At 42.5% G+C, this 27,187-nt stretch overlaps 3 protein-coding genes across 9 annotated transcripts in view; 1 reads left to right on the top strand and 2 right to left on the bottom strand.

Moving 5' to 3' along the window:
- Nucleotides 1-374, top strand: part of cacna2d3a (calcium channel, voltage-dependent, alpha 2/delta subunit 3a) — a 98,756-nt gene extending 98,382 nt beyond the window's left edge. For all 4 annotated transcript variants that reach the window (XR_007488517.2, XR_007488518.2, XM_049754573.2 and 1 more), the window contains one exon: nt 21-374. Coding sequence is in view for 2 of the 4 variants with exons in the window: in XM_049754573.2 (XP_049610530.1) it covers nt 21-103 (83 nt within the window). In the remaining 2 variants the exon portion in view is untranslated. The remainder of the gene's footprint in view (nt 1-20) is intronic.
- A 4,723-nt stretch (nt 375-5,097) lies between these two features.
- Nucleotides 5,098-14,319, bottom strand: LOC125988925 (protein Wnt-5a). The gene is made up of 5 exons (XM_049754758.2): nt 13,557-14,319; nt 11,776-11,924; nt 9,816-10,063; nt 8,003-8,295; nt 5,098-6,924 (listed from the first exon to the last, which is right to left on the bottom strand). Exons 2-5 carry the CDS (start codon nt 11,916-11,918, stop codon nt 6,466-6,468), a joined length of 1,143 nt encoding a protein of 380 aa, XP_049610715.1. The 5' UTR covers nt 11,919-11,924; nt 13,557-14,319; the 3' UTR covers nt 5,098-6,465.
- Nucleotides 13,802-27,187, bottom strand: part of LOC125988874 (ELKS/RAB6-interacting/CAST family member 2) — a 135,833-nt gene continuing 122,447 nt past the window's right edge. For 3 of the 4 annotated variants that reach the window (XR_011086506.1, XR_011086508.1, XR_011086507.1), the window contains 2 exons: nt 14,555-16,793; nt 13,802-14,491 (listed from right to left, as the gene is read on the bottom strand). The gene's annotated coding sequence lies outside the window, so the exon portion shown is untranslated. Of the gene's footprint in view, nt 16,794-27,187 lie in introns of all 4 variants that reach the window. The other variant, XM_049754587.2, reaches the window with a different exon arrangement.

Here is a 27,187-nt window from a genome sequence, read left to right as displayed (position 1 = left end):
ATGTGTCTTCTTCTCTGCAGGCTGTGCGACCTCTTTGGATGAACGGAAATCCTTCATAATAACACTGGCAATGACATCGTTCCCCCGTTGCACAACTGCATGACTAAATGGCCATGATGTCTGGGAAATAATTTACTCTGTTTATTTTCAACACAGTTGGCCTAAGTAAGGCGTTTTCTTTTGTTTTGATCAAGTGGACATGTTTCTTCTGAAGTTTGGCCACTTAAATTAACAACAATGTGAAGTCATATTTACCATTACAATCTCGGATCACCCACATTAGTCATACAGTAATATGTTTGTGTTAGCACTGTTGCAAAAGAACAAATATTATAACACAGATGTCATAACACAAATAAAGTTTAGTAAAATGGCGAGTCTTGTCATGTGCTTTAACATTAAATGTGATCATTGATGTTCAGTAACTTTCTCAATAGAGTGAGTTGTTGATAAAAAAACAGAGGGTTCTTCCGTCTATCAGAAGCTTTTTCCACACACAGAGGGAGCCTGGAATATGCTCTGACCTCCCCTCCCCCCCCCTCCCCCCAGGTGCCAGGCCACACTTTACAGCATTTTCTGATTTTTCCAAGAATGTTTTACCTCCTCCGTAGAAAACATATAATAAATGTTTCTCAGCATTTTTGAGCTAAAGAATGTTTGGGGGTTGTAAAAAAAATATTTTGCGGACCCACTCAGATATTCGTGCCCCACCCCATGGCCCCCCCTAGTGAAAAAAAATTCCATCTCCGCCAGTGTTTCCACATGTCCGAAAAGAATCTGAATCAATAAATCCAGAGGGTTGCTTTAATGATCTATGCAGAAAGACAGATTGTTGTTCTTGTTATTGTTGCCATCTTATCTCCGTTGCGAGTTAATAGAGAGGAACTGAGAAGTGTCTCGCTGCTGATGGATTGGCCCCAGAAGCCAAACTTTCCGAGTTCCCCGTATACCCGAACTTCAACACTTCACTTGCTATGCTTCATTAATGCAAACATTGACTTCATGCGAGACACCCAAAGAGCATCCGTCAATGTCAAATTTCTTCCTCTGCCGTTTCCTCCTAGTGAAGAAAAATGTGCTTTGACATGTTTAACCCTTAATGGAATGACAGTGTTCGTTTATTTCCAAAATTAAATTAAGCAGCAACTTTGTTTTGGAATTGCTATAATAGACTTTTAAGCCTCAGTGGGGGAAAACCATGCAAATGTGCAATGGTTGCCAAGAAACTGAAGAACTGAAATGGAAATAAAGTAGATGTTCCAATAAGTAGGTGCATGCGGAAGTAAATAGCCCGTTGCATTACGGGAAAAAATGCCCAATGTAAATTGTGCATTGCAGCCACAATAAAACCATAATATTACGAATGAACAATTTCAATCAGTTCATTTTTTAACATGATGTAGGCCAAAAGCAAATAGATTTTTTACTCGCACATTATGGGAAATTTTTTTAGCATTTAGCTCCAAGTAGGTATTTATTCGCGAGCTACTGAATTTCTGGCTGTCAACACGTTGGCATTTAACTGGCACAATGTGGATAGAAAAGGAGGCTCAATAACTACACTAACAAATAATGTTAACCATAACTTGGAACAGGAGGCCACTTTGGTGTAATCCACCAAAGTTTCACATGCAGGCTGACAGAATCAATCAGCTGACCTGGTGCTTAGATCTCCACAAAATTACGCTGACAAAAGAATCCCCAGGCGAACCACAAACAAGTGAGTTTGTCTCGCATTGTCAATGTCTCGTTGCATAATGAGTAGGCACACATGGAAGGGACGACAAAGTGTAGGTTTGATACAAGAAATACAACCAAGAAGAAAAAATTAAATGAAACGTAAAAACATTGTAAAAGATGGCATTGTAAAAGAAAGATATTTGATTGTAAAGATTTTATGCTAATGTTTTCAGTTTTGTGGCGTTAAGTCAGAAAGTAAATGTCTTAAGTCTACTCCACCGTGTGAAAAGAGAAGATCATGTGTCTGAATGTTGAGAATGCTCCACTGTCAATATTTACTTTGGTCATACAAGTTCTGTAAATTCAATTAGAGAACACCTTGAAAGAAAAATGTCACTTGACAGAACGGTCATCCAGACATTTAATATGGAATAACAGATTGAAATCCTCCCCGATGAATGTGATTATCTTTCCACATCTGTGTGCAATAAAGTGAGATGAGCTGCGACACAGTGCTGTTTCGGTTTCACACACGCACGCGTACGCACACACGCACACGCAATCACACGCACACACACACACATGCTCGTTGACATTTCCACTTTGCAATTACCTCATCGAATATCGTTTGTTCTGCTTTGTAGTTGGACTGACAAGTGTGCACTCTAACAATTGTGCGTATTGGAGGGTAACTAGGGGTAAGCAGTTCGACCCAGAATAAGATTAACTGAGTTCTTGCAAAAAAATATTTGGCCGAGCTGAGAACAATTATCAAACTGACGTTGATTTACAAAAGTAATTATTTTTCCTCTGCTGTCACATGCTATGCATTTAAGGACAAAAGCCTCAGTCATGGCACATTGAGTGACCTCTTTGTGTAACCTTTCTATTTTCAGCCGGCGTTGTGCCCTGTTGAAACAACTTGTGGTGCAAGTGGTTTTTGGGGGGACACTGGGTTAGAAACTGGCAGCCAGGCAAGCAAGAGTTGGCAGCTGTGTGGCACCGGCCCGTCCCTCTGATCCAATCCAGACTGTTTGCAACGTCACGGTGTGGCGTCCTGCCCTTCTTCTTTAAAACACACAACCACAATCCCAAATAGTTCTAAATGGAGCACTGCGGGGCGCACTTATTTTGGCCCGATTGTAGCTACGCGACTTTGACTGTAAGAACCTTGGAATGGAGTAATCTGAGTTTTGGCTTGGAAGGCTGAGCTTTGCCAGAGCTGCTCAACCTGACAGCTCATGGATTCACTTTTCGAAGCAAAAGGTGCCCAGATCAATAGTAAGTGTGTATTTATGGCGTTGCCTTGGCTCTGGCCAATGACACTTGACTGTGCACAATGTAGCCGTGATTTGATGTGGCAACATAAGCAGTAACTAAGAAGACTCGTATGGACCTTAAGAATGCACCCCGCCATTCTATGGTCTATTTAAAAAAAAAAAAAAAAAAAAAAAAAAAGGTCAGCGCAGTTTCGTTTCGCAGATGCTAAACTGTGGTGAAAATTAGTTGTTACCATTGCATGAAGGCAAGTCAAATCATTTATTAAGATTAAGCAGCAGTGGTCAGCAAAGGCATGTAGCTTTACATTAAGCAGCCGCGTGGTTTTAAGAAAACACATGCAGTCACGTAATCATCCTTAAAAACTTTTTAGGGATGGAATTTTAATGTGCCTGAAGAAGAACTGAGTTCTTGACCGATCTGTGTCGGTTTCAGCCAGGTGTTCTAGCTCCCTACCACAGTCAACACAGACTTTTTAGGTGTTAAAGTTGCCACCATGTGGGTTTGTTATTAATACAACCTGCAACCTTGAACAGAATAAGCAGCAGATCTTGACTGGTGGTTTAATGGAAGGAAAGTACTTGCAATATATGATTTTACGCTAATTTGCATGGAGAACAGGAAGAAGCAATAGAAAATGTTCAACAGTCTGGATTTTCCTGGGTAAACAGTTCTGTGTTAAAAAGTTCCAAGTAGGAATATTTGCATGTTTTGTGGATGTGTGCCTACACTTGCGGTTAACTTTAAAACTAGGGTTAGGGTTTCAAACTAAGGTTTGAAATTAGGGTTTCTAACTAGGGTTAGAGTTTCAAATTAGGGTTTCTAACTAGGGTTAGGGTTTCAAACTAGCGTTAGGGTTTCAAAATAGGGTTTCAAACTAGGGATAAGGTTTTAATTATGTGTACGATTCCCAAATAACAATCGTTTACTCCGTGACCACAACCTGCAAATGAAAGTGTTGTTCTGCATGGAGGCGGGCAGAAAAATATTTTCACAGCCACGCACATTCTCACTCCAACCCTGAAAGAAAAAGGTGACGAAGCTGAGCAAAGTGGCTACTTGGGCACCTGCAGGTATTAAGTTTTCTCCACCGTCAGATCACGGTGCACATGGAGTTTGTTGTGCCTTTCCGAGTCATGCTGGCTTGAAGCATTTCAAGGAGCCTTGTGCATCACGTGCGTGTTGTCCCTGACGGTCACATGCAGATGGAAGTTTGAGGGAGATAACACACACTTCTAAGCCACAAGTGACAGAATTACGCATGCTCATTTTCGTTATGATGGTCACCAAACAAAGCTTCAAATCTGCTTCATGAAGCAGTTTTTAATTTTTACTCTATTTGGCACTCTGTTCAACTTTGGTATGAAAGCACAATGACTTATTTGACATTGCTTAAACCCCTTTATTTAAACAAACAGTGTAATTTACAGTAGTCACAAAATATAACTAGTTCATGAAGCAATCTTGAAGCTTCATTTTCCCGTCACGAGGTTATACTTGAACATCAAGAAATAATTCCGTTGATGTTCTCATTTATGTGGAGCGCTGCCATCACAATGTGAAGTTGTCCCTAATAAAGTGGCTCGAATGAGCATCCCACACCAGACTGAAATGCCACACCACCACCAACAACTGTCAAGCCACTTTGTATTAGTTCTTTAACTGCACATTCATTCAACCACATTATCTGCAGCTCCTCTCACGTTTCTCCCGTTCGTGTGATCCCTCGTTTCTTATTACCTAATCTTCTCTACTGTTCTCCTTTTGACAAGGCCCAGTCTTTTTCCAAGCGGTCCCAGTCCGTCTGCCCACACTGAAAATCCCCATCTTCCGACAACAATATGATTAATGGTTCCATTTACTGACCCACTGTCAGCGGACTGTTGAGCCCTGCATACAATATAACCACAACTAAGATGCCTTGGAGGCAACCCATCTCTAGGTCTCGAGCAAGTGCTTTCTTGCCGCACAGCTGAAACAGCTGTCATTTCATAACGTTTCGAATGTGTCACATCTGACCGGAGATGAGGAGACCAACTGAATGGAAGCTGCCTTAAGACTTTATGAATGAAGCGCTTCCTACTTTGTCACATAGACGAGTGTGCCGAGTCAAAAAAAGACAACTTGTCAAAGACGATCTGAGTAAATATTCTGGTTTTATATGTTTATTGAAACAAAGTAGAGCATTTAGCCAATTTGTAAAAAGTAACAAAATACGTGCTATTACACATGAAGTTTAAGAAACCTCAAACTGACAAAGGAAGCTTATAAATATACATAAATCTAGGTGGGCTGCTGGAGATGCTTTGCTTTGAGTGGTATTGAAAATGTGCTACTACTGTGAATTGGACCATCTGATGTGTCGAACACCAACAGTGGACATGAATGAGAAGAAAAACACGAGTGGACAAATAAGGTGCATTTCCCTTTACAAAAAAAAAAAAAAAAGTGAAGAGCCGCCAAAGTGAGTGATAACTTTAAAAGTGACTTTCACATCCCGAGTGTCGAACGAAAGAATTTATGTTTTGCTGCTATAATGGTGGATCTGGCAAAAGAAAAATAAATACATTTTACTGATCGGTTGGATAGACATACTATATACACACACGACATTGACTATTTCACCAATGTAATCAAAACTGCCCATATATATTCAAACCAGGTTATGTGTTGTAGACTATGGTAAATGTATAATCGGAATTAATATGGAAAACAGTGTTGGCTATAATATTGATATATTAACTGATGCACTGCAGTTAAAAACAAAACAAAACAGCCGAACAGGCACACACAGACAGGAAAGGCCTCTGTATAAAAGTGCATAATGGTGGGGGCCTTCTGCAGAACCTGCCGATTGCTCAGGCTTCTGGGAAAGCTTAATAAATAGCCCAGCCCCCAAAACCGTCCTCTGTCTGAACCCATTTTTCCCTCAATAGACTCACACAAACCACCAAGCACTCCCCGAGTTGAGTGAGGAGAAGTTAGGATTGGGGATGTGAGAGCTGGCTTGGGAAAGGGGCCCATGAAAACACATCCATCCATACGACACACAAGCATTCTCCTGTCAACGCGGCCGTACAACAAAGCAGGAGCGTGAAGTCAACTGTGCGTCAAGTATCACACTACTTTTTCTTAGAAAAGGGAGGAACGGTCCAATTTTTGCTATCCATGAGACGGATCTCACAAAAGGAATATTTTCCGGGATTAATCGACTTGTTGGGATGAGGTGAAGGTGTTTCCATCCATTTTGGGCACTTGCTGGGGGTTTAAAAAAAAATCAGCTGGGCCAAAATAAAACAATCTCAATAAATATTTCATGATACTCTCCTGAAGATGTGATTTGTTAGGGGGGGGGGGGGGGGGGGGGGGGGGGGGGGGGGGAGTCAAGTCTTTTTGCAATGGCATAATTGTTTAACTCTATAAATATAATTTATATAGTTTCTGTCTTCCATTCTTTCTGGGTCTTGGACTGCTTTACTTGCCATCGTCTGCAACTCTCCTCTAGTCTCACTTGCAGACAAATTGGTCAACTATTTTGGTGCAACGCTTGCACTTGACGTAGCAGCACCAGTGGAACTTGCAGTGGCAACGCTCCACTAACTGGGCCTTGAACTGGTCGTAGCCGCGACCGCAACACATCAGCTCGCAGCCATCCATCCCCTCCGAGGTCTTGTTGCAAAGGCGTCCCACTGTGCCCAGTGAGCCAGTGCTTTGGTTCTTCAGGCAGTAGTCTGGACTGGACTCGATGTACACCAGGTCATGGCTTGTAGGGGGGTTGAACTTGTTGTTCATCTGCACCAGCTTCCCACGTAAGCTGAGCTTCATGGCTGCGGCACTGTCGTACTTCTCCTTCAACGCGTCGCCCACCTTGCGGAAGTCAGCCAGCTGTAGCCAGCAGGTCTTGAGGCTGCACGAGCCCGAGACCCCGTGGCACTTACACGACACGTTTGCGAGGTCGGACACGGTCTGAGGGAGAAGGAAGGAGACCACCAATGAATGAAAGTGAGTAAATCATGGGTCATCTTAATTATCTATACTACAGTCTAAATTAAATTGGACAACTGGGTCATTCAGTGCCAAATCAACCAAGCAGTGTTTGATTTTAATGAAACTTAGTGAACTTGTTCATAGGGTGCAAGAGAAAATCTTAAATTTTAGGTCAATCCAAGAAAGGATTTGGGAGCTACCCCTGGGCGAATGTTGACATGTTGGGCAAAAAAAGGTCACGGCCACCTTGCTATGATGATTAATCATTAAAAATCCGTGAGTAGCTGCTCTTTACTGCTGCAATTAGAGCAAAAAATAAAAATAATCTCTGAAACGTGTTGTGGTTTAGAGAACATGTGCGACATTTCAGGAAAAATTGATCCACAGGTTAAATTTGAAGGGCAAACAGTCAAGTTACTAAACTATGCAGCAATCTTTTAAATGATCGTAAACTTGAGATCTTTGTTGATTTCCCTTTCCGATACTAGCTTTGTGAACGTCGACCAAGTTGTTGCTGAGATATAAAAGTAGGTGGCCACGGCCCCTTTTTGCCAAAAAAATCTCAAAATTTGCCGAGCCGTAGATCCCAAGCCCCAGCTTCAATTTATCTAAAATTTGACACTCTGTGTTGTGTCATCACTATAAACGAGTACATCAAGTTCCATTCAGATCAACCCACTGGGTGATTTGGAATAGAACAACCCAGCTGTCCTGATCCTACACATTTGTGCAATGCAAAATAGAACAAAACAGTCCACTCTTCGAAAGACAACCGCCTGGCTAGAGATATTTTGGCTCCACGTTTGCTTTGAGGTGGTTTCAAGATGTTTGGGGAGGAAAATGAAACCCCAGAACTGTCAGAGTGATGCTATCTGCCCCACAGATCTCAGCACCGGCGGGGGAGAGCGGACAGAGCTGTTGAATCTGATTGACCCTTGTTGCCTTATTTCCAGCTTGGGCTTTTTTCAAAGCATGCAGAAAGGCCAAAGCACGGGGATTTATAACTCACAACTGTTCAGAACCATAAAGAGCTTTAAACGCGTGTCTGTGCACGTACCCTTCTTCCAGCCTCATTGTTGTGCAGATTCATCATAAGCCTCGCATTGTCCTGCGAGCCTTTGGGGTAGCTCTTCTCCCTCTCGCGAGCATCCACAAATTCCTTGGAGAATCTGTAGCCATAGTTGAGGTTGTCTCCGCAACCGCCCCACAGCCAGTCTCGCGGCAGGTCTTTGGGCCGAGCGGCACGGCTGCAGCCGCAGCTGGAGAGCTCCCCCTCTCTGCAGGCGCGGCTCACTGCGTTGACAACCCCCGCTGCGCTGATGGCGTAGGTGAAGGCCGTCTCTCGACTGCCTGTGCGCAAACGATTACAAAAGGCACCTGATTCAGTTCTGCAGGCTTTTAGTCAAACATGTTGAAAAATGCTTTGCTATGACTGAGCTTGAGCCAGAGAGTGGATAGCGCCCTCCGGTGACAAAGAACTCAGCCCACAAACAGCTGAGTTTTCCCAAATGGAAAACCGCAAGGTCTCTTTCACATTGTCTGTCACGGGTGGCGGATTCAGGGTTTTTTGCCCGCGAACCCCACCCTACCTCATTATTTCTCAAAAAGAGAGAAACTCAAAATGCACCTCAGCAGTTTGGAACACACCATTCTCACCAAAGAGCAAAACTGAGGAGAATTGTAGACAATGTGTCTGATATAAAATGGAATCGAACATCTCAGAGTTTTGCAGCCCAAAAACAAATCCAAAAATGAAAAAGCAGATGGACAAAGACAGAGAAAGGAGAAAATAAAAAGATTTGTCAAGACATGAATAGGAAAAGACGACTCTCGAAAATCAAAAGTGAGGCATCAAAAACAGCAAGAAGCAGTTTGGGTAAGGAAGCCCGCTAAAAGCTTTGATCTATAACCAGCTGGGATATCCTGGAAGGAGCTGAGTCGACAAAGGAGGATTTATTAACTGCTTGACTTTTTTTTTTTTTTAATTCATCCTTTGAATATTGGCGTCGTGTCACACTTGCCGACAGTCTCGAGTGTCTACCCCTTCCCCGCTGCCTCGCCTTTAAACCACGCTAAAGAAAACCAGAAATGCAAAGTAGCTGTACTCCGAGCTCGTTTTTAAATCAAAAGCAGCGTCCTCAGACAGCGGGCAGATAGTCAGACTAGTCGACCAACATGGAGAGGAGAGCATGTTTAAAAATTACGATTGTGGAGCATCACCAGCAGGCGACGTAAACCGCACCGATAAAGAAATTCTAGAACAGACCTCTGCTAATATCCGCATATTTGCTATCTGATTCAAATCACTCAAACAGAAGATTTCAGACATCCCAATTCAATGGAGGTCAACCACATTCTGTTACTCCAGATCATCCACACCTTCAGCTGCTTTATTTTCTTGTGCAATGAAATGTGCATTATCCAGCATAAAAGAAACTCAAAGGCTCCACTGTTGCAAAGTGGTTGAGAAAAAAAAAAAAAAAGTACTACAAAGTAAATTCCATTCTCCAAAATGGGGTGGCAGCAGAGACGTACAGTATTTCAAACCTTTAAACATGACAAAACTACGAAATATCTCCACAAAGTCAAAACTGCAGCAACATATTGACTGGATTCCTTGGAATCCATGTGGAAGATTATGATCAACAAAACTTGATGTCAACTTTTTTTCCTTCCTTTTCCTGAGATGCAGGCACATAGCCAAAGAAAACATTTAGCGGTTTAATCCAAGCTTGTTTCGTAAACAGAGGGATCAAAGACCCACAAGTTCATTTTCAAACTTCGCATCCACTAGAGAAACGCTCAAAACTGAACCGAGCTAACCTTCGGTTCTGTACGCGTCACTTTCCAAATGTCTTCGTCTCGCTTACCTATTTGCATGACCCGTCCAAAGACAGAAGAGTTGTCCACCGTGCTGCAGTTCCAGCGCCGATGCCTGAACTGGTACTGGCATTCTCTGATGCCCGTCTTTGCGCCTTCGCCGATGTACTGCATGTGGTCCTGGTAGAGCTGGCACAGTTTCTTCTGGCCCTGCGAGAGGCCCGCCAACTGGCTGCACAGCGGCTGGGCACCGATGATGTAGGCCTCTGGGATCAGCAGAGGGTTCATGGCTAAAGACCTGCATGAAAAAAGGGGAGTGGACTCAACGCAGGTGGTTTCAATCAAGGACCATCACAAGCCAAAAATGAGAAGCCACAAAAAAAAGCGAAAAAAAAAAAAAAAAAAAAAAAACATAATCAACGGCTGATTGGTTTTCTGCCTTTCAGACTTGGAACATTTTTATTGCGCGGCCGAATCCTCAGAGCAGCTTTAAATCTTAATGACATTGCATTGAAAAGTTATGCGATAGGCAGGGCCAAGCACGCAAGTGGCGGGCAGAAAAGAAGTGCACAGTAGGAAAGAAGGAAATGAGGAGGAACAATGAGAAGTCAAACACTTATTTGAGGCTCTACACCAGGTTAAATAAAGAAATGCTCAACTCCTCGCATGTCGAAGAAGTTGAGCTGGGAGCGGTTCAACTAAAGAACCAATGTCCCATGACTGAGTGTTTCTTTTTTGTTCCTTTTTACAGCCTTTGGAAGGCTTTACTTTTCTAAGACACCTCCCCCCACCAAAAAAAACAAACATATACATTAAACCTTAGTAGGATTTTTCCACGACTAAAATTTAGCATACTTTTGAGCCATCCCCATTGGTTAGTTCAGGTCCATTTCCCTTAAGCGCTCAAACTGCCCCCGATTTTCTCACGCAGTTGATATTGCACATTTTCACAGCCCGACTTGTGAAATAACGATTTAAAGAGGGATATTAAGAAATAGCAGCACTACTCGGTGCATCATCTGGTTGCAGGCCACAGGACAATCCGAGCGGCCCATCCCTCAGCCCCTCGAGAGAGACAATTAGCCTCTCGTGTAACTTGATCGACTGGGGGAACTGCAACGGAACACACACACACACACACACACACACACACACACACACATACGCGCACGCACACACACAACAGGAAAATATAGTCTACATAGACACTATGCAAACATGCTACCCTACTACATCATTTACCCCTGACGTTTTCTCAAAGAGAAAACTCAAACAGAGTTTGTACTTTTCGGTCAAATTGCCAGTGGGCCTTTGACTCGATACTCAACTTGTACAGTATCGACACGATAATAATAAAAAATATTTTTTGCTTATTGTTACATCATGGTTGATGCCTTCACTTGATCAGTCGAAGCAAATTTTAATTCAATTTTCTTTGTGAGCCGAGTTGTGATAATAAAGTGTACAACAAGCGTGTCGTGAGGGATCATCAAGGGTGTTGTGAGAATTTATCTGATTTGTCCAAAAATGCCTGTTATGTGTATTATGACTGGCAGAGTCAATTGAATTTATCTTTTAATAGGAATAATTCTTGTGACTTGTGATTTTCAAGTGTAAAATGGTGTGGTGTTTTCAAAAGCAGCGGGCACAGATTTTCAGTTTTTCCTTTGAAGAACAGCACACGATGCATGTCAAACATGGGGATGCTTACACACATTTTGACTAAGATCAATCAATGGAAAACCACACATACTGCATTTATATATTATTTATAATTTTCGCTTGGTAAAAAATGAAAAATGAAAACGGGGGAGAAAGAAAGGTTTCCCCGAAATGTTAATGTGAGCATGTTGTGGTAAAACTGAAGCCAAGTAGCGTTACAAAAACATTTGAGTTTTGTAAAAAAAAAAATAAATAAAAAAAAAATAAAGAAGAAAAGCAAAAAGCAAAATGCTCTTGCATGGTTACAAATTTGAAAATATCACACTGCACAGACGGGCAAACACATACCACCATGAGTTGGCCTCCACCACCACCTGCATGAGGAGTGTAAGCAGTGTGAGTGCAAAGACGCAGTGTCTGGAGTCCAAAAGTCTTCCTAGAGGCCAGCAGGTCGGCCGACACGCGCAATCCAGTCCCAACTTCATCGTCATGCCAATCTGAGGGATGACAGAGCAACATGTCACTCACGCTTAGACACACACACACACACACACATATACGAGTGCACTGTTACTTGTGCATGCTGCAGGAAATACTTTCATGAACTCTTTCATACGCACAACTGCTTTGAGTGTTGTACTAAGATGAATATTTGCAGCTGCTGAGTGTGAATCACATGATAGACATGGAAGCCAACAAGGACAATGGCCCTGAAATCTCAGCCTGATGCATTCCTGACCATTTAATTTACTCACAGAAATTTCAGTTCAGTTTTCATGCACAGAAGACAAACATGTTCAATGGAGGTTATATCATGAATGAGTTATGTACTAAAATTATATTTTTAATTGTATGCAGCCAATACTCATACATGTACATACAAATGGAAAACAACTAAAAGTGTACATGTGCTCAATACTCAATTAAATTAAAAATAACAAAAGGCTACATATTATTAACTTTCAAAACAGATAAGTGTTATTTTATACAAATTGTATTTAATGGTAAAGTCAAAGTAGAATAGAATGGCCACGAGGTGGGGGTGGGCGGGCACGCAAGCGGGTGATGCTGAGGCCTGTGATGCTCAGCATTTTTTTTTTTTTAAATAAATAGGACTAGAAAAATGCGGATACACATCTGAGTGCCCGAAATGGAGCAGCAAGAGGGTTTATTTTATCACGCAGCGAGATTTTCTACATGATTACCAGACAAACACAAAGAGCCCACCACTCTACGCGGAACAAAGTCTTAGGTGCAGTGACGTAAATTTGCAGCCAATCAAATTATTATATTTGCATAAAAATTACAAAAAAATAATTCTACCTGTATTAGAGTATATTTAAAAGATGTAGTTAGTTGTGCGCTTGCGAATTGGAGGCGCTGCGGGCTTCTGAAGTCGGTGAACCCCCCACCCCTCCCCCCTTGGAAAACATTTGACCCCAACAAAAGTGGCCCTGCTCGTTGACCTGTTGACTGATAACTAGCACACCCATTTGTGGACCTAAAAGTGTAATCGAATTAAGCGCACTTCCGTTAGAGATCAATCAGAGGAACGTCGTCAAAAATGATCACAGTGACGGTAGAGTCAAGTAATTTGAATTCGGAACATTTCCACAGGTCATAAGGAAATTGTTTAATCTCAAAACTATTTAAATATTAAGAAGCACTAAGACAACATGGGCCAGGGCCAAAATAAAGTTATTACGTATTACGACATTCGTGGTTATTATTTATTTCATTTCATTGACGGAACACCCATTTAAACCCTTAAATGAACTCCGCGCGGTTTTATATATTTATCTAATTTTCTCTTGTCTTTGTTTCTCCGTACTGATGTTCAAACCAGGAGAGGGAGCCAATTACTACGCTTTGATTTATAGCAGCGCGGAGAAACGATAATAATAATAATAAATGTAATTTTAACATTTATTTCATATCATATGAGTGACGAATGATTGCAACACTTTGTAAAAGTAGTGGAAGGTAGGTTATGGGTCGTTTGATTAACATAGGGCAAAAATAAAAATACAAATATACGAATTAAAAATAAATACAAAAATAACGAAATGAAGTTTTCCACATGCAAAAAGGCGCACTTGTAAAATAATGACCAATAACGCTATACTCACCGGAGAGCTGGACGATGTCAAACCGATAATCCCAGTACGGACAGTTGGATAATTTACGTCCTTTCTCCCGTTGTTTTATCCCAATCTGTCGCCCACGCTTGTTGGAGATAAAGTTGAAAGTCCTTCAGATTTGGAGACCCCCAAACAATCACAATAAAATATGCAGACCTGGATGCGCTCCTTGCGTCGAACCAGGGAGTAAGGAGCGAAACTTGACCGAAGACTTTAATCAGGCAATTAATGAGTCAAAGAGAGGAGTTCTTTCAAAAATGTATCACACTGGATTGACGCGACAAATGTCAGTGGCCGTTCGAAATCACTTTTAACGGGGGGAACCGTTTAAACAGATTCTACTTGAAGGGCATCCAGTAATAATAGAAAAATAAATAAATCCAAGTCGTGCACGCTCTCAAGTCATTGAGCGTTTTACCAGAGAAAAGATCCACGCGTTGCTCCACGCCACGAGCGACTTGTCAATTTAGCTCCCATTCTGCGCTAGGACGTCTCTGCCAATCCCCGAGTCCAAACCGTGGCAACCAGTCATCCGCCTCGCGACAGTGCGGGGGTCAGCTCCAAACAAAAGTCTTCCAAAAATATCAAATAAAAACTAGGTTCCAAAGGGTGCGTCTTGGCGCGTGCACGCTGCAACGAGGAGCAATCACAAACAAGCAAACAAATAAAAGAAGAAACAGCCGCGAGTTTTGCCGAGGGTCCCGGGTGTCGTCCTCCTCCGCCGCGTGTGTGTGCTCAAGTGCAGCAGACTAGAGACGTCTTGTGCTTCCTCTCTTGAGTTCTTTGCCTCTCTCACCTGCTGGTGTGGCCTCCTCCCACAATGCATCGTGAACGCGCAAGGAGGCCTCCACCTAGCGCATGCGCAGTCTCTCCCACGCCACAGACAGTTGAATTGAGAAGGAGCAAGGCGAGGGTGGGGCAGGCTGTAACAAAACAAACCTCTCTATTACCTAAAATAAACTTGAAAAAGCACCTGAGGCTATTACCTTATCCATTCCAGAGCAGAGTGAGGATTTTCCCCTTCAGCAGATTGAGTTTCGTCCCAGAAAAATGGTATCGTGTGCTTTTACAGGCTGCTCTCATCACCTTCGGGCCTTTCCAGGATAGCGGCCTATACTGTAATTATTATTCCACGCTACGTGATCTACAAACATAAAGCAGAGATCCACAGTCTTACACCTCAAATATTATTCCGTGAACCAGACGACCGGTGTCGAAGGTCAAAGTGTTTTATTAATTTCACAACAGCATGACGCTGTAAATTGCTTAAGTTGACGCCAGCTAAAAATAAATATTTCAAGTAGGACGTGCTCAAACAAATAATTTCTGAAACATGGCGGACAACAATCAGACTTAAACAAATGATAGAGTGTACAGTTTAGCCACAGGACAGAAAGTTTGATGACACACACTTTTCTAGAATCTAGTTTTTGCAAGTCAGCTGTTGGCAGGCTTGCGTGCCAAGGTGCATCCAGCAGCTGGTCTTACCCGAATATCTCAGCCGCATTTGCGATCCCGCCCTGCTCCACCCGCACCAGTGTCTCAGCACCCGCCCTCCTCCGTCACCTCCGCACCCACCCCCATTCTCTCAGGAAGAAAAGCCAGGCAACATCAGTTTATGAGAGCGGGAAAGAATTGGTAGACCATGAAAACTGGGAAAAACTTCAAGTCTATTGTTGAAAGTGCCATTAGCGGCGGTGAAATTATAATCTTGTGAAAATAGCCATTACTGCACTCCCTTTGGCCAGCAAATACCGCCAATGTCAATGTTATTGACATGATTTCGCCTAAAAGACACCTTGTTGTTCCTGTGAAAGCAAAGTTTATTAAAAAAACAGGAAACATGCTGACCACTGCAAAACACTGTGGGACAAGTCAAGGGTGAATACTGTGAGCGCCTTCAAACAAACATTCGGAGTCTTGCTGAAAGCAGATCTAACGCCACCCACACACATAAGCAATATTTAAAAAAAAAAAAAAAAACACAGTATACATTGTTCCACCGTAGCAAACAAATAATTTTAGAGTTGGATAAAAACAATGTGCTCTGTGCTGATATTGTCATGAATTCAAGAAACCCAAAGTCATTGTTTTCTCTTTTACAGTTGTAAATAGCCAGTTGTGCAAGTATCAATTTTCATTTTTTTCCCTGCAATGTATTGTTTACTTAATCTTTGGAATTGTGTTTAAGAAAAATCAAAAGGTGAGATTGGGAAGATTCACACTTAATATATTTTGTTTTGAAGGTTTTATGATCCAATTGTTCACCTTACAAGTTGCTTCCTGGTGAATATCATGCACTACACAAAATAAATATACAAACAAAAATAAACGTCACTTTTCAAAAACAAAAGTAGTGGCACTAGGATATGAAATGAATGTAAAAAAACAAACAGGAATACATGATAGTGTTTCATCAAACAAATGCACAGCAGGCTCAACATAGATATTATTCCTGTTTATACATTACGGACCATTAGGCACACCGTATTCATTATTGGGTCTATTAAAAAAAATTATACATAGGACATTAAAACTTGTTGATTTTGGAGAAAATGAAACGTTTTTAAGTGCGCCTCATGGTCCGAAAAATACGGTAACTGTAATTTGATCCTTTCTGATTCAAGTGTCATTCAAACTGATTTGGGAGAATTTCAGTCTCTCCCACAAAGCAAACGGGAGAAAGACCATCAAATTCGGTTCAGTTTGCAATTCCGCTTTAGAACATGAAAGATTCTGATCTGGTTTCATATCAGAAGAATGTGTCTGTCTCCATTGGCACCATACATAGTAGAGAAGGTCTTGGTGGATCTGAGGGTGAGGTCCATGTTGTGAAAAGTCCAAAAAATCAGTGCAGTGGCAGAAGATTACACAATATCGCTGCACCAAAAGTTGATAGGTAATTCTACTGGCTTGGCTACATTCATATGAAAAGTGGTGGCTCAATTGTCCGAAAGCCAGAACCCAAAAGAAAACATTTTAGCCTGCCCACAATCCTCCACACCTAGCAAACAGGGGATATAAAGGCAGGGGGCACATTCAAGCAAGAGCCCAACATTGCTGACCACTCCCCCTCCCCTACATTAAGGTCATGGCATATGTCAGCAAAGAAGAAGACGACATTCTGAATTTATCAGAAGTTATAAGTCCATGTCACATCTGGTGGTAATGTCGTGCTCATCTGAATGCATCACTGGACCTCTTGGTAACCGGTTGTCCAAGCAGCTGTTGACAGAAACAGGATGAAAAAAAGTCTTTGTGTGAGAGGTCAAATACCAAGAAAAAACAACAACAAAAATCAGCAGTAATATGAAGATTCATCACGTAGCATGTGTTTTTTTTAAAGGTAATTTGTCATATCTTAAAATGCTACAAAAACATTGCTCGGTAGTGGACAAATAAAAGCTTGGCGTCTCCTATCAGGTTTTCCATTTCTTTACCGCTTTGTTTTCCGAAATGTCTGGCGAGCCTTCAGAACTCCTTAAGAATGTTCTAAACGCAGTTGGCAGCAGCCCAAACATCAAGTGCTCATTAATAATAATAAAAAAAAAGGGGGCGGGGGGGACTCAATTAGGAACCTGTCTGTTATTCAGGCAGCACAGACGTCAGGAAAAAAAATCACTACTTTCCTGAGGGTTGTTGAAAAAAAAGTGTCTATCATGATGAGGGCGGCTCAGCCCACATGCCCCCAAATATTATTTGGTGTCTGACATTATTATTGTGGGTCACACACATTTGATCAGGTGATCATCATTTTGATTTTCGAGAAAAAATAAGAGCTTAGTGTGGCCTTAAAAATGGATCACATGGTATGTGCTACTCACACTCTGATTGGCTTTTTGGATGATCATCCGTTACAACCAGGAGTAAATACGCAGACGGTGCAATGAAAGTGCCATCATTTGTCATGCAAAAACGTCCATGTACGAACCCAAATGTGAGTTTGTCTAAATTTGTGACTCAAGTTTCTCTGCTGTCGTCTGCACTTAGAATAGAATCAATAAATACGTCCCCTGGTATAGCATAATAGAGAGCGTGACCTGTTGATGTGCTCAAAGAGCACGGCGCTTTCTTTTCTGTCAACACCTCTCTAACACCACACAGCAGATGCATTCACTACATAAACTCAAGCCAGTGGCCGCATTCACAATGAGGGAAGGCGTGGCAATGTAGCCATGTTTGTGTTCATGCTTGTTGGACTGCAATATTAAGATGAACTATTAAATGAAGCCCCCCCCACCACCACATAATTTTCATTTGGCACCCTTTGGTTCATCAGTTTGAGGACTTATTTTAAAAATATTTTTCAAATTATTTTATATTTATATAAAATGTTTTTTCATATATTTAAAATGTATCTAAAATATACGTATTTTGTATTTATTCATTCAATTTATTTATTGTGGTTCATTATTCAAGGAATCGATAAAGATAGAATAATTGATTCTAAGACGATTCGAAGCCCTAAAATCAGCCTAAATATTTGTTACAGAGAACTTTAGCGATAGAAACATTACCTACATGACATCACAAATGCCCGGGAATAATAATTAACATTTAATGTGGAACAAATAAAGCAACACATAAAACAGATTTTAAAAACTAAGGCCTACAGTGTGTCATCTCAGGAGTCAAATGCATCTCCTCCGAAGCAAAAGCCTCAAGACTTTACTCAAGCTGTTTTTTCTTCATTTCTCATTTTCCTACCCTTTCTTTTTTCTTCCCGACTTTTACAACTTCCTCCTAGATGGGGCTGCAGCTCTAACCCAAACAAAACCCAATTTTTTAGTTATTGGCCCTCATGGCATGTAATGGAGAATCAAGCTAATTATCCCTACAGCTGTTTTCACTTGCTTTTTATGTAAGCAATACCTGGCTGATCCAGAGAGCAACAGTGAGGCCCTTCTTAGCGCCGCAGGCCTCCAGGCTGGCTGGAATTAGAGTGCAAAATGCCAGATTTGCGCCCCCCCAATTCTGCCCATATGTACCCCAGCACCCATCTCCCAGCATTTTCTAACTAAAGCCAGACCGACACACGCCCTTAACACCAAAATGTTGCTTTTGACAACCCCCCTTCACACAATCCTCCATTCCCCCTTTTGATGTTCAACAAAGTGACTGTTCAATCATTAAAAATGGACTCTTATGACAAGTGCTCATTTTCTTCCACTTAATCACTATTATGCCCCTTTTTAATGAAGGAGGTGAGTGAGGATGTGGCTCGGACTAAATTGGAACCATCTCCTGCTGTCACAGAAGGAGGACGAGAACGTATGTGGGACTGGCAAAAGAGGATAGAGGCAGAGGGGTAAAGGCGGAAAGTGGCATTTCTAAGACGGTGGCTGGTGGGGGGCAGAGGGAGGGCTGAAAAGTGAATGAAAACAATCCCTAATTGCATAATTTCCTTCGTTTGAGCAAACATGCAAGAATGAGTAAGCTTCAGATATGTCAGAGTGCGGCGTGCTAACGAGACCTGCGTGCACACAAACCGCTGTAAATGCTTTTGAGGCCTGGACACGAGCTTGAATATGCACTTCCAGTGTTAAAAAAAAATATTTTTTATGAAGGCAAACAACTGCAGTTTAGATTCCACTAGGTGGTGTTGACTACTGATGGGAAAGCAGAATGTCCTCAAAAAGCAGAGACAGTGGACTGGTGAATCTTAACTTATTCACTGCCATTGACGACCATAAACTTCAAATGTCTATTTTAACTGGGCTGGGACTGACTAGTGAATCTTAACTCATTCACTGCTATTGACGACTATACACGTATTTTAACTGTGCTGGCACTGAATAAATTAAGAAGAAAAAGACCTCGACCACAAAGAAGAAGCAACCTGCCGATATATCCAGTGCGCAAAGAAAAACAAACACAATCATAGATTGTGATGTCATTTGCTCAGTAGTCTGATGGTGTGTGCGTCGAAGCTCTTTTTTTTAAGTCTTGCATACAGACAGACAGAGAATTACATCGACGACTAAAGACAACCAGCTCCTAATGAAAAGAGAACAATCTCCCCCTTTACCTTTTTCTATCTCTAATCCTGTGAGGAATGATGGAGGCCTGCTTGGAATGGTAGGGAGCTTCGCAGCCAAGGTGTGTCTCGGTACTAATGATACCGGTGGAATTCACAGAACCTGCTCCTAATGAAAGGGTTTCGGTTTCATACATTTTGCACACATACACAAATAAACTTCCATGAGCATGTGTTTGCATCAAGCAGTCCAAAACCTCAGGACAAAAGTACCTACAACTGCATCTGCACCAGATAGGAAACCAGGAAAAAGTGCTATAAGCACAACATCCTCATTTATTGCTGAAAATGCCCCGAGGCAGATCATAAATAGTATAGTGTTCATACAGGTCCTAAATACAGGTTTGTGCAGCGACAATAAAAGGTGCAAGGAATTCTACCTCTTCACTCCCAAATTCCTCTCTCCTCCTCGCCCACCCGCGTCTCTCTTAATTTCTCTCTTCCAAATACATCTCGGACTAATCTCTCATTCACTCCTATAAGCTTCTAAATCACAAGCTTGCCTTCCTTGTCCATTCTTTTGTTCTGAGCGCATTTTAAGAGGCAGTCTTTCCGTTACTGTGAGAATTGTCAGGAGCTCAACTAGCTGAAGCGGACTCGGAGACAATGTCAGAGGAATGCCTGCGGGGCTGTGCTGCTTCTACTGTATATTGGATCTATTTCACAATCAACAGTGGAAGTAACCTCAGACATCAGGTGACAGCAACACAAAAACTACTCAGCTTGAATTCCATTCACAGTCGCCAAATATTTTCCAAGCGGCATTTTTATTGCTATTCCCTTTAGTCACATGGAAGTGACCATTTGGGTGTAAAGCCGTCAGGCCTTGTACTACTTTGGGCTACAGCTGGATGGCAAACATGACTGTCGGGAGAAGCAGGAAGCGACCGAGTGGGGCTTTGACATCTGAAGGAAACTCCTACAAATCTTACCACTCTGTGGTAGACACGCTTCTTTCCTTGGCTGCGATATGCCGGCGGCATCAGGCAGAGACGCAATGCGGCCGGACATGATGGTCAGCTGGCACTGCGGCTGGCATGAAGTTGTTCTCTGCGGTGGCAGTGACAGAGAGCGGGACCCTGTGCAACGTCATAGACAACGGCAGGCTTTGCACTTTGCTATAATAAAGCAGGCGGGTATGTTCAGTGGTGAGCCACAGTCTCGGGGCTCCTGTATGGGTCAGAGCTTGCTATTATGAGAAGAATTACAGAACACACTGGACCTGATGCTCGGCGTCCTGCTTTTTGTTTACTTTGCTTTTCCTGCCTATGTAGCCTAGCAACTGTTTGCAACACCTAGAGTGAAACTTCTCAGAGGCTCTTCAAGTTTCTGACTGAGCCTTGAACATGCCTGAATGTACGTCAAGATCCCAGAACGAGTCCAGTTGATGGGGGTGTGGGCGGAGGGGACAAAGTGAAACCCGAGCCCACATTAAAGCACCTCCATCAGGTAGAAGATCAGGAGGAGGCACCCGTTCTCTCAGTGTCTGCGGGGGTCTGGGCTTCTGGAGCCCAATCTCACCTCCATCTGGAAAGAGAATCTGAGGGTAGTCTGATGATTTGATAAGAGGCCATGCTGACTGACATGGTAACGGCCTCAAACCCCCATCTGAAAAAATAAATTTGGTGGATGCAAGCCTAGCAAAAGTGCTTTCTTATAAGGGTATGGGAGGGAAGGTTGAGGTATTAGGGTTGTTACACTACAATGTTTACTTTACTTTGAAAGTTTAGTACGCAAAACTGCGTGTACTGACACGATCACAGGGAGAAACTTGATAGACACATTTCATTCACCAAAAGCAACTCTTTTACACGTGCGTGTGTGTGTCAGACAAAATACGACCTTGCTAATTTCCTCCTGCAGCCCTTAGCCATTTCCGGATGTGGTAATAGCCTAGTGGCTCCATCGTCTGCTTGATGTCTTCTCAAGATGGCACCAAAGCCAGCGACCCTTCAGTTCTCACTCCTAAACCAACGAGCCTCGTCCCCACTCTCAGGCCCACACGTTCAACATTTCTCCATCTGGTCTTTATTGCCCACAGTTCATGTTATGTCCTTTAACTGATTTGCCCTCATAACACACTTACTCAGCTGGGGGAGAAGCACCTTTTGCGAAAGTTATGTTTTTATTATTATTATTATTATTATTATTATTAAAGCATTGCAAGATGGAACAGACCTTGATTTGTCATACAACAGGCAGCGAAAGTCACAAAACATTTTACGATCATCTGCTTGAATAGCGTAAGAAAAATTGATAATAAAGGCCTGATTAGTGAACTTTACACCGTGGAAATAGACATTTTGGAATGTGAGCCAAATGTTTAAGTAGACCCTGGAGAGGTCTTATTGTCTTTCTCCAAATTGGTCCAAAGGCAAAACATTTAGAACACTGCATTGCAAATGTGATTTAGTCTCACATCTTTAATTAGGACTCTGAGTTCTTCGATTAGCATGGCCTTTTTACACATGAACAAGCAAACCACATCGCTTCACCCGATTTAACTGAACGGACGAGTAGCTACAAACGGGATTGTTAGCTCTTGCTGTCAAGTGGACTGAGAGTGTTTGTTCTAGCGCAGCTGCAGCGTGATGCTTAATGCTAGCTAAGTCCGGTCTCAGGAAGAACCAATCATCTTGTTGGCCAGGGTCTGTTTGCCGCCCCCCCGGGTCAGAAGGAGCCCCGGGACATTAGACACATTGGATACACACTGGGGAAAAGAGCTTTTTACAATGCTTGGTGGTCTGCTACTGATCTCCACCTAATGCCAAGCAGCTAAGTGCCAATTCTGAGCAGTGCCAAATGAATCCAGTCTAGAGGGAGATAGGAAAAACAACAATGATGACTGGATCGCGGTTTTAATGATTCTTTAAAGATATACGAATGTCAGATCAAACAGTGTGCATAGGGGGAGGGGGGGGGGGGGGGGGCATGTGTGGGATATTCTCCATGCTGTGGGATTCTACCGCCTCCAGGCATGAATCTGAGGGCAATAAAGCAAACACGGAAAAGTGATCATCAAAAAGGACGGGTTTGGAGGGGAATGCCCACCTTTGGAGCCTCTGGGTGCGTTGGAGGGAGGTGGGCTGGGGGGGTGGAGGTGGGGGGTTACTGGGAGTGAGCTAGGAAAGACAGAGTTTTTTTTTTTCTTCCCAGCAGAGGAGGACCACATTTGATAAGTTATTGAGGCAGTTATGACAGAATACTCTGAACTCTAAATTGCCTCTACTGGGCTGTAAACTGATTCAGTAAAAGCGTCTTGAACATTTAAACACTCCGTGGGATGCTCTGTAGAACATCATGGAAAGGGATCCGTAAGTAACGCTTAAATGACGAAAGAGACGGTCGTAAATAAGCATCCAAGAAAGTGACACAGCTTGCTTAATGCACCCATGAAAAGTTCACAGTTTTAATAAAGAGCTTCATATATTTGGGGATATTTATTGCCAAAACATAGCGTAGACCGTAAACAAGCTCCGAGATAGCGATTAACATTTCATGTGTTATTCATGCAACAGGTTATGATGCACTTCTAGCATAAGATAAGCAAATATGCTTTGTTATGATAGGGAAGAATGATATAGCGTCCAGCTGGGATGATATTGTATGTAAACATGTCCTCGCCCTGTTTATGGAAGTCTGAGAAGTGGAATATAAATGTGCTATCTAGGTTAGGATCACTGGTTTCTTTAACAAAAACGTATGATGTGCTGTTCTAAACATTTCAACTTTAAGTCAGCAAAAAAAAAAAGAAAAAAAAAAAAAAAGATTCCCATCACTGCACTAAAATAAGCAGTGAAAACGTATTGAGTAAAGTGCTTGCAGACCTTCAGTAACTGGAAAAGAATCACACAGCTCATTCAGTATGAAATGTTACTTTGTGAGTCAGTGTGAGTGTGTGTGTGTGTGTGTGTGTGTGTGTGTGTGTGTGTGTGTGTGTGTGTGTGTGCGTGCGTGCGTGCGTGTGTGTGTGTGTGTGTGTGTGTGTGTGTGCGCGTGCGTGTGTGTAAACTTCCATTTGTCTGGGCGACGCTGGGAATAGTATCGGCTTAACGCTGAAAGAATTCAGGCCTCTCGAGCAAGGTCATGTGCTGATGTTTAGTAGGAGCTTTCTCAGGTCACAGATTGTGACTTTCAACCATCACTCACATTACCCCACATCCTTGAGTAGGCCAGTTAAAATGGCATAGCCCGCATTTCTCCCCCAGTTTGCTGTAATGACAGATGACAGCCATCTCGCTCGACTTACCTAGTTGAAGGAGAAGTCGAGCAAAATAGCTGCGAGGAAATAAATGCTCTTCCCGTATACAAACTTGAGGTAGGCTCATTTGGAATTTTGAAGGCAAATTGCAATTGCAATTCTATAGCATACTAAATCAATTTTGACTGTCATGAAGTCAACAGCGCAAACCTTGTGGAAAAAAATTGCGATATAGTGCAAAGAATATGAGAAAAGAAAACCTTACAGTTTACACAATTGACAAATTAACATTTCAACAAGCATGTTGCTAGACTAGATATAAAGAGCAAGACACGCTGAATGTTGGATATGTAAGACATAGTATAAGGATGGGCTTAAAATTTAAGATTTGGGCGTGATGCCAGATTTGAGCAAACTGAGTGCTTAAATCGAACCAGCAGTGGTTAAGCAAACAGAGACTGGAACCCCTGAAGTGCACAGACCATATTGCACCTGCTTGGCTTGGCATCAGTTCTGCTCCTTGTTGAACAGGAATGCCAAAGTCAGCTTTGAGTCAGATCAGAGAAAGTCTACTTTGGTGACAGAGACTTTTCACATTTTGCTTTTTGGCCACAAGATCATATGAATTTATGAATATACTTAAATGAGTTACCGAGTTGCAGAACCACACACACTGCACAACATCAGTTTTTTGCAATAAACATTCCATAACACTTTGTATACACTCAAGTGGACCTGAGCACAACTTTAAGAATAAAAGAGGCAGGGACAGAGACAAGAAGTGATGTTTAAAAAAAAAAAAAAAAAAAAAAAGGAGGGGGTGTAATAACAGTGGTTAAGTCCTGCTCTTTCATTGAGTAAATCTGGTCGGTGCTATTTCACAGTGTCGGAATCTCCTGAGGCCCAGATCAAAGAGTCGCCCCGAGACAGGGCTTGTAGACAGCGCGAGGAACAGGTGACAGCTCTTCCACATATGGAGGCACTCACACACACACAAACACACACACGCACACACACTTGCACGCACAAACCCTCCACAGCATCAGCACACACATCTGGATGAACACACGCTGAGATCAGAAAAGCACGGCGTGACAGCTTCTTTTGTGTCCCGAAGAGCCTGTGGGGGGATGCCTTTCGGAGGAACTCTCATAAAACCATACATCTATCAACTGGGCTTGGAGAACCACTTAAAAAGAGTCAATACAGGATGCGCACATACCACACTAAAAATGCAGCAGCTATGACAAAGTGCATTCAGACGTAACAAGTCGAAGCACGACAGGCCCCGTGTGAGTTGAACGTTGATGAGACTGAACATGCACAGCTGACACAGATACAAATGCAAAGGAAATGTGGTGCTGGAGTGGAGCCTCATGAAGTATAGATTTAATATGGAGAGAGCCATATCTAGAAAATATGAACATAAATCTTACGCTAAACCTCCCAACACTTCCTCCTATAAATGGCCAGGCAATTATATTATAATTCCAACACACACACATGACACACACACACACGCACGCACGCACGCACGCACGCACGCACGCACGCACGCACGCACGCACGCACGCACGCACGCACGCACGCACGCACGCACGCACGCACACACACACACACACACACACACACACACACACACACACACACACACACACACACACACACAAGCGCGCTAACCGAGGAACCTAGAAGGATTCAAGCTGCTCGACCAATAGTTGCAAAATGTGGGCAAAAGCAGGGGTTCAAACATCATTATCAAGGGCAGAAATTTAACCCGGGTGGTCTCTTAATGCTGCAATGTTTCCACTTGAGCGAGGTGTGGTTTGGAACGATCTTGCACATACCAGACACAAGAGAACAAGCTACACATTAAATTAGGTACACCTGTGTCATATCAAAAATGTTGCCTTTAGGAATAAAATATAAACGGCAGAGTCACGTTGCAATATAAGATGAATACGAACATTAGATTGTATTTTACTACCAATCTTGTTGAGTAGTTGTACCACTCTTCAATGACGGTTATTGCTTAAGGGTGATTGATTGTCAATCGGGTGTTTGGCAACAACGCTCAAACAGGTGGTGGGTTCATGCAGTAAATTATTAACGGTGCCTCAAGCGTGTGGCAATATTTTATTAAAATTGAGACTGGTAGCATGGCCACTTGCGCGACATGGAAATAAATTCTCAAATATAACAAAAGTCATATGCACAAGTATCTAAAAAGGCACCTGCAAAAATAATCATGGTGTTTTAGTCTTGAATTGGTCTTGGAATTTTCGAAGTTCCGACAGTTTGCCAGCCCTTGAAGGTCTCATGGGTCAGTTTTGCAAATCTGATTGGATGAACGAGTCATGGGTGAGGCCTGTGCAACTGATGACAGTGAACTTGTGTTTGAAGTCACGCAAAGAAAGTTGGCGACTGAAAAAATATGAATGACATCATTGTTTCGTTGAAGTCGCCTTAACGACAAAAGAAAATAAAGCTGTTCGACCGTTAATTGACTGTGAACAGATATAACATAAATGGGAAGGACTGATGCAGGTATTTTAATTTCCTTTTCAATGTTTGACAATAAATTGAGTAGGCGATGTGTAAAGTACCAAATAGGGCTTTTGCTTCTTTATAAAATTAAAACAGTCCCACCTGAAACATGGCCATTATGACCATAGCTTTCGTTGTTTTCACAGAATATGAGAAGATTACACAGCACTATAGTGAGCCAATTATGCTCTTCACTAAAACACGCCTCGATCACCAACAGCTCCGTAATGATGATGGCTTAAACGCTTTCACCAATTCAGCTGTCCCGGCCATCTTGCACGGACATAAACATACTTGGCTGGTAGAGTCACATACGCACAAACACACCCACGCACATAGGCACACTAACACTCAGCCACAGAAGCTGACAGAGTCAAATTGAATCCTTGTGGTAAATGCGTAGAACATCCATCCAGCCACAAAGAGCCATCTGTGTGCGTGCGCGTGTGTGTCTTCCCAATGGGCCGCCATCAGCCGTCAGGTCAAGGATCGGCTTCAAGTTGAAACTCCAAAACAATTGCAGAAGAACTACAAGTTTCAGCCCTCCTCATCTTCATCGTCTCAACATCCTTTCTCCAAACGGCGTCACCTCTGACCCACTGCCAATTCACTACTGTCATTATGCAATTAACACCAATTAAGTTATTTGGCTGTAAGAATATGTGTGCGCGTCTGTATGCATCTACGTGCACATGGTTGCTGGTGTGTGTGTGTGTGTGTGTGTGTGTGTGTGTGTGTGTGTGTGTGTGTAGATGTGTGTGTGTGTGCGTGTGCGTGTGTGTGTGTGCGCCAGTATGTGGATGTGTGTACATGCGCATGATGGGGCAATTACAA

This window comes from Syngnathus scovelli, chromosome 2 (assembly GCF_024217435.2).
Source record: "Syngnathus scovelli strain Florida chromosome 2, RoL_Ssco_1.2, whole genome shotgun sequence".
In the NCBI taxonomy this organism is placed as follows: Eukaryota; Metazoa; Chordata; class Actinopteri; order Syngnathiformes; family Syngnathidae; genus Syngnathus; species Syngnathus scovelli.
The sequence above is the reverse complement of the archived record's forward strand: the minus strand, read 5'-3'. Positions and strand labels throughout refer to the sequence as shown.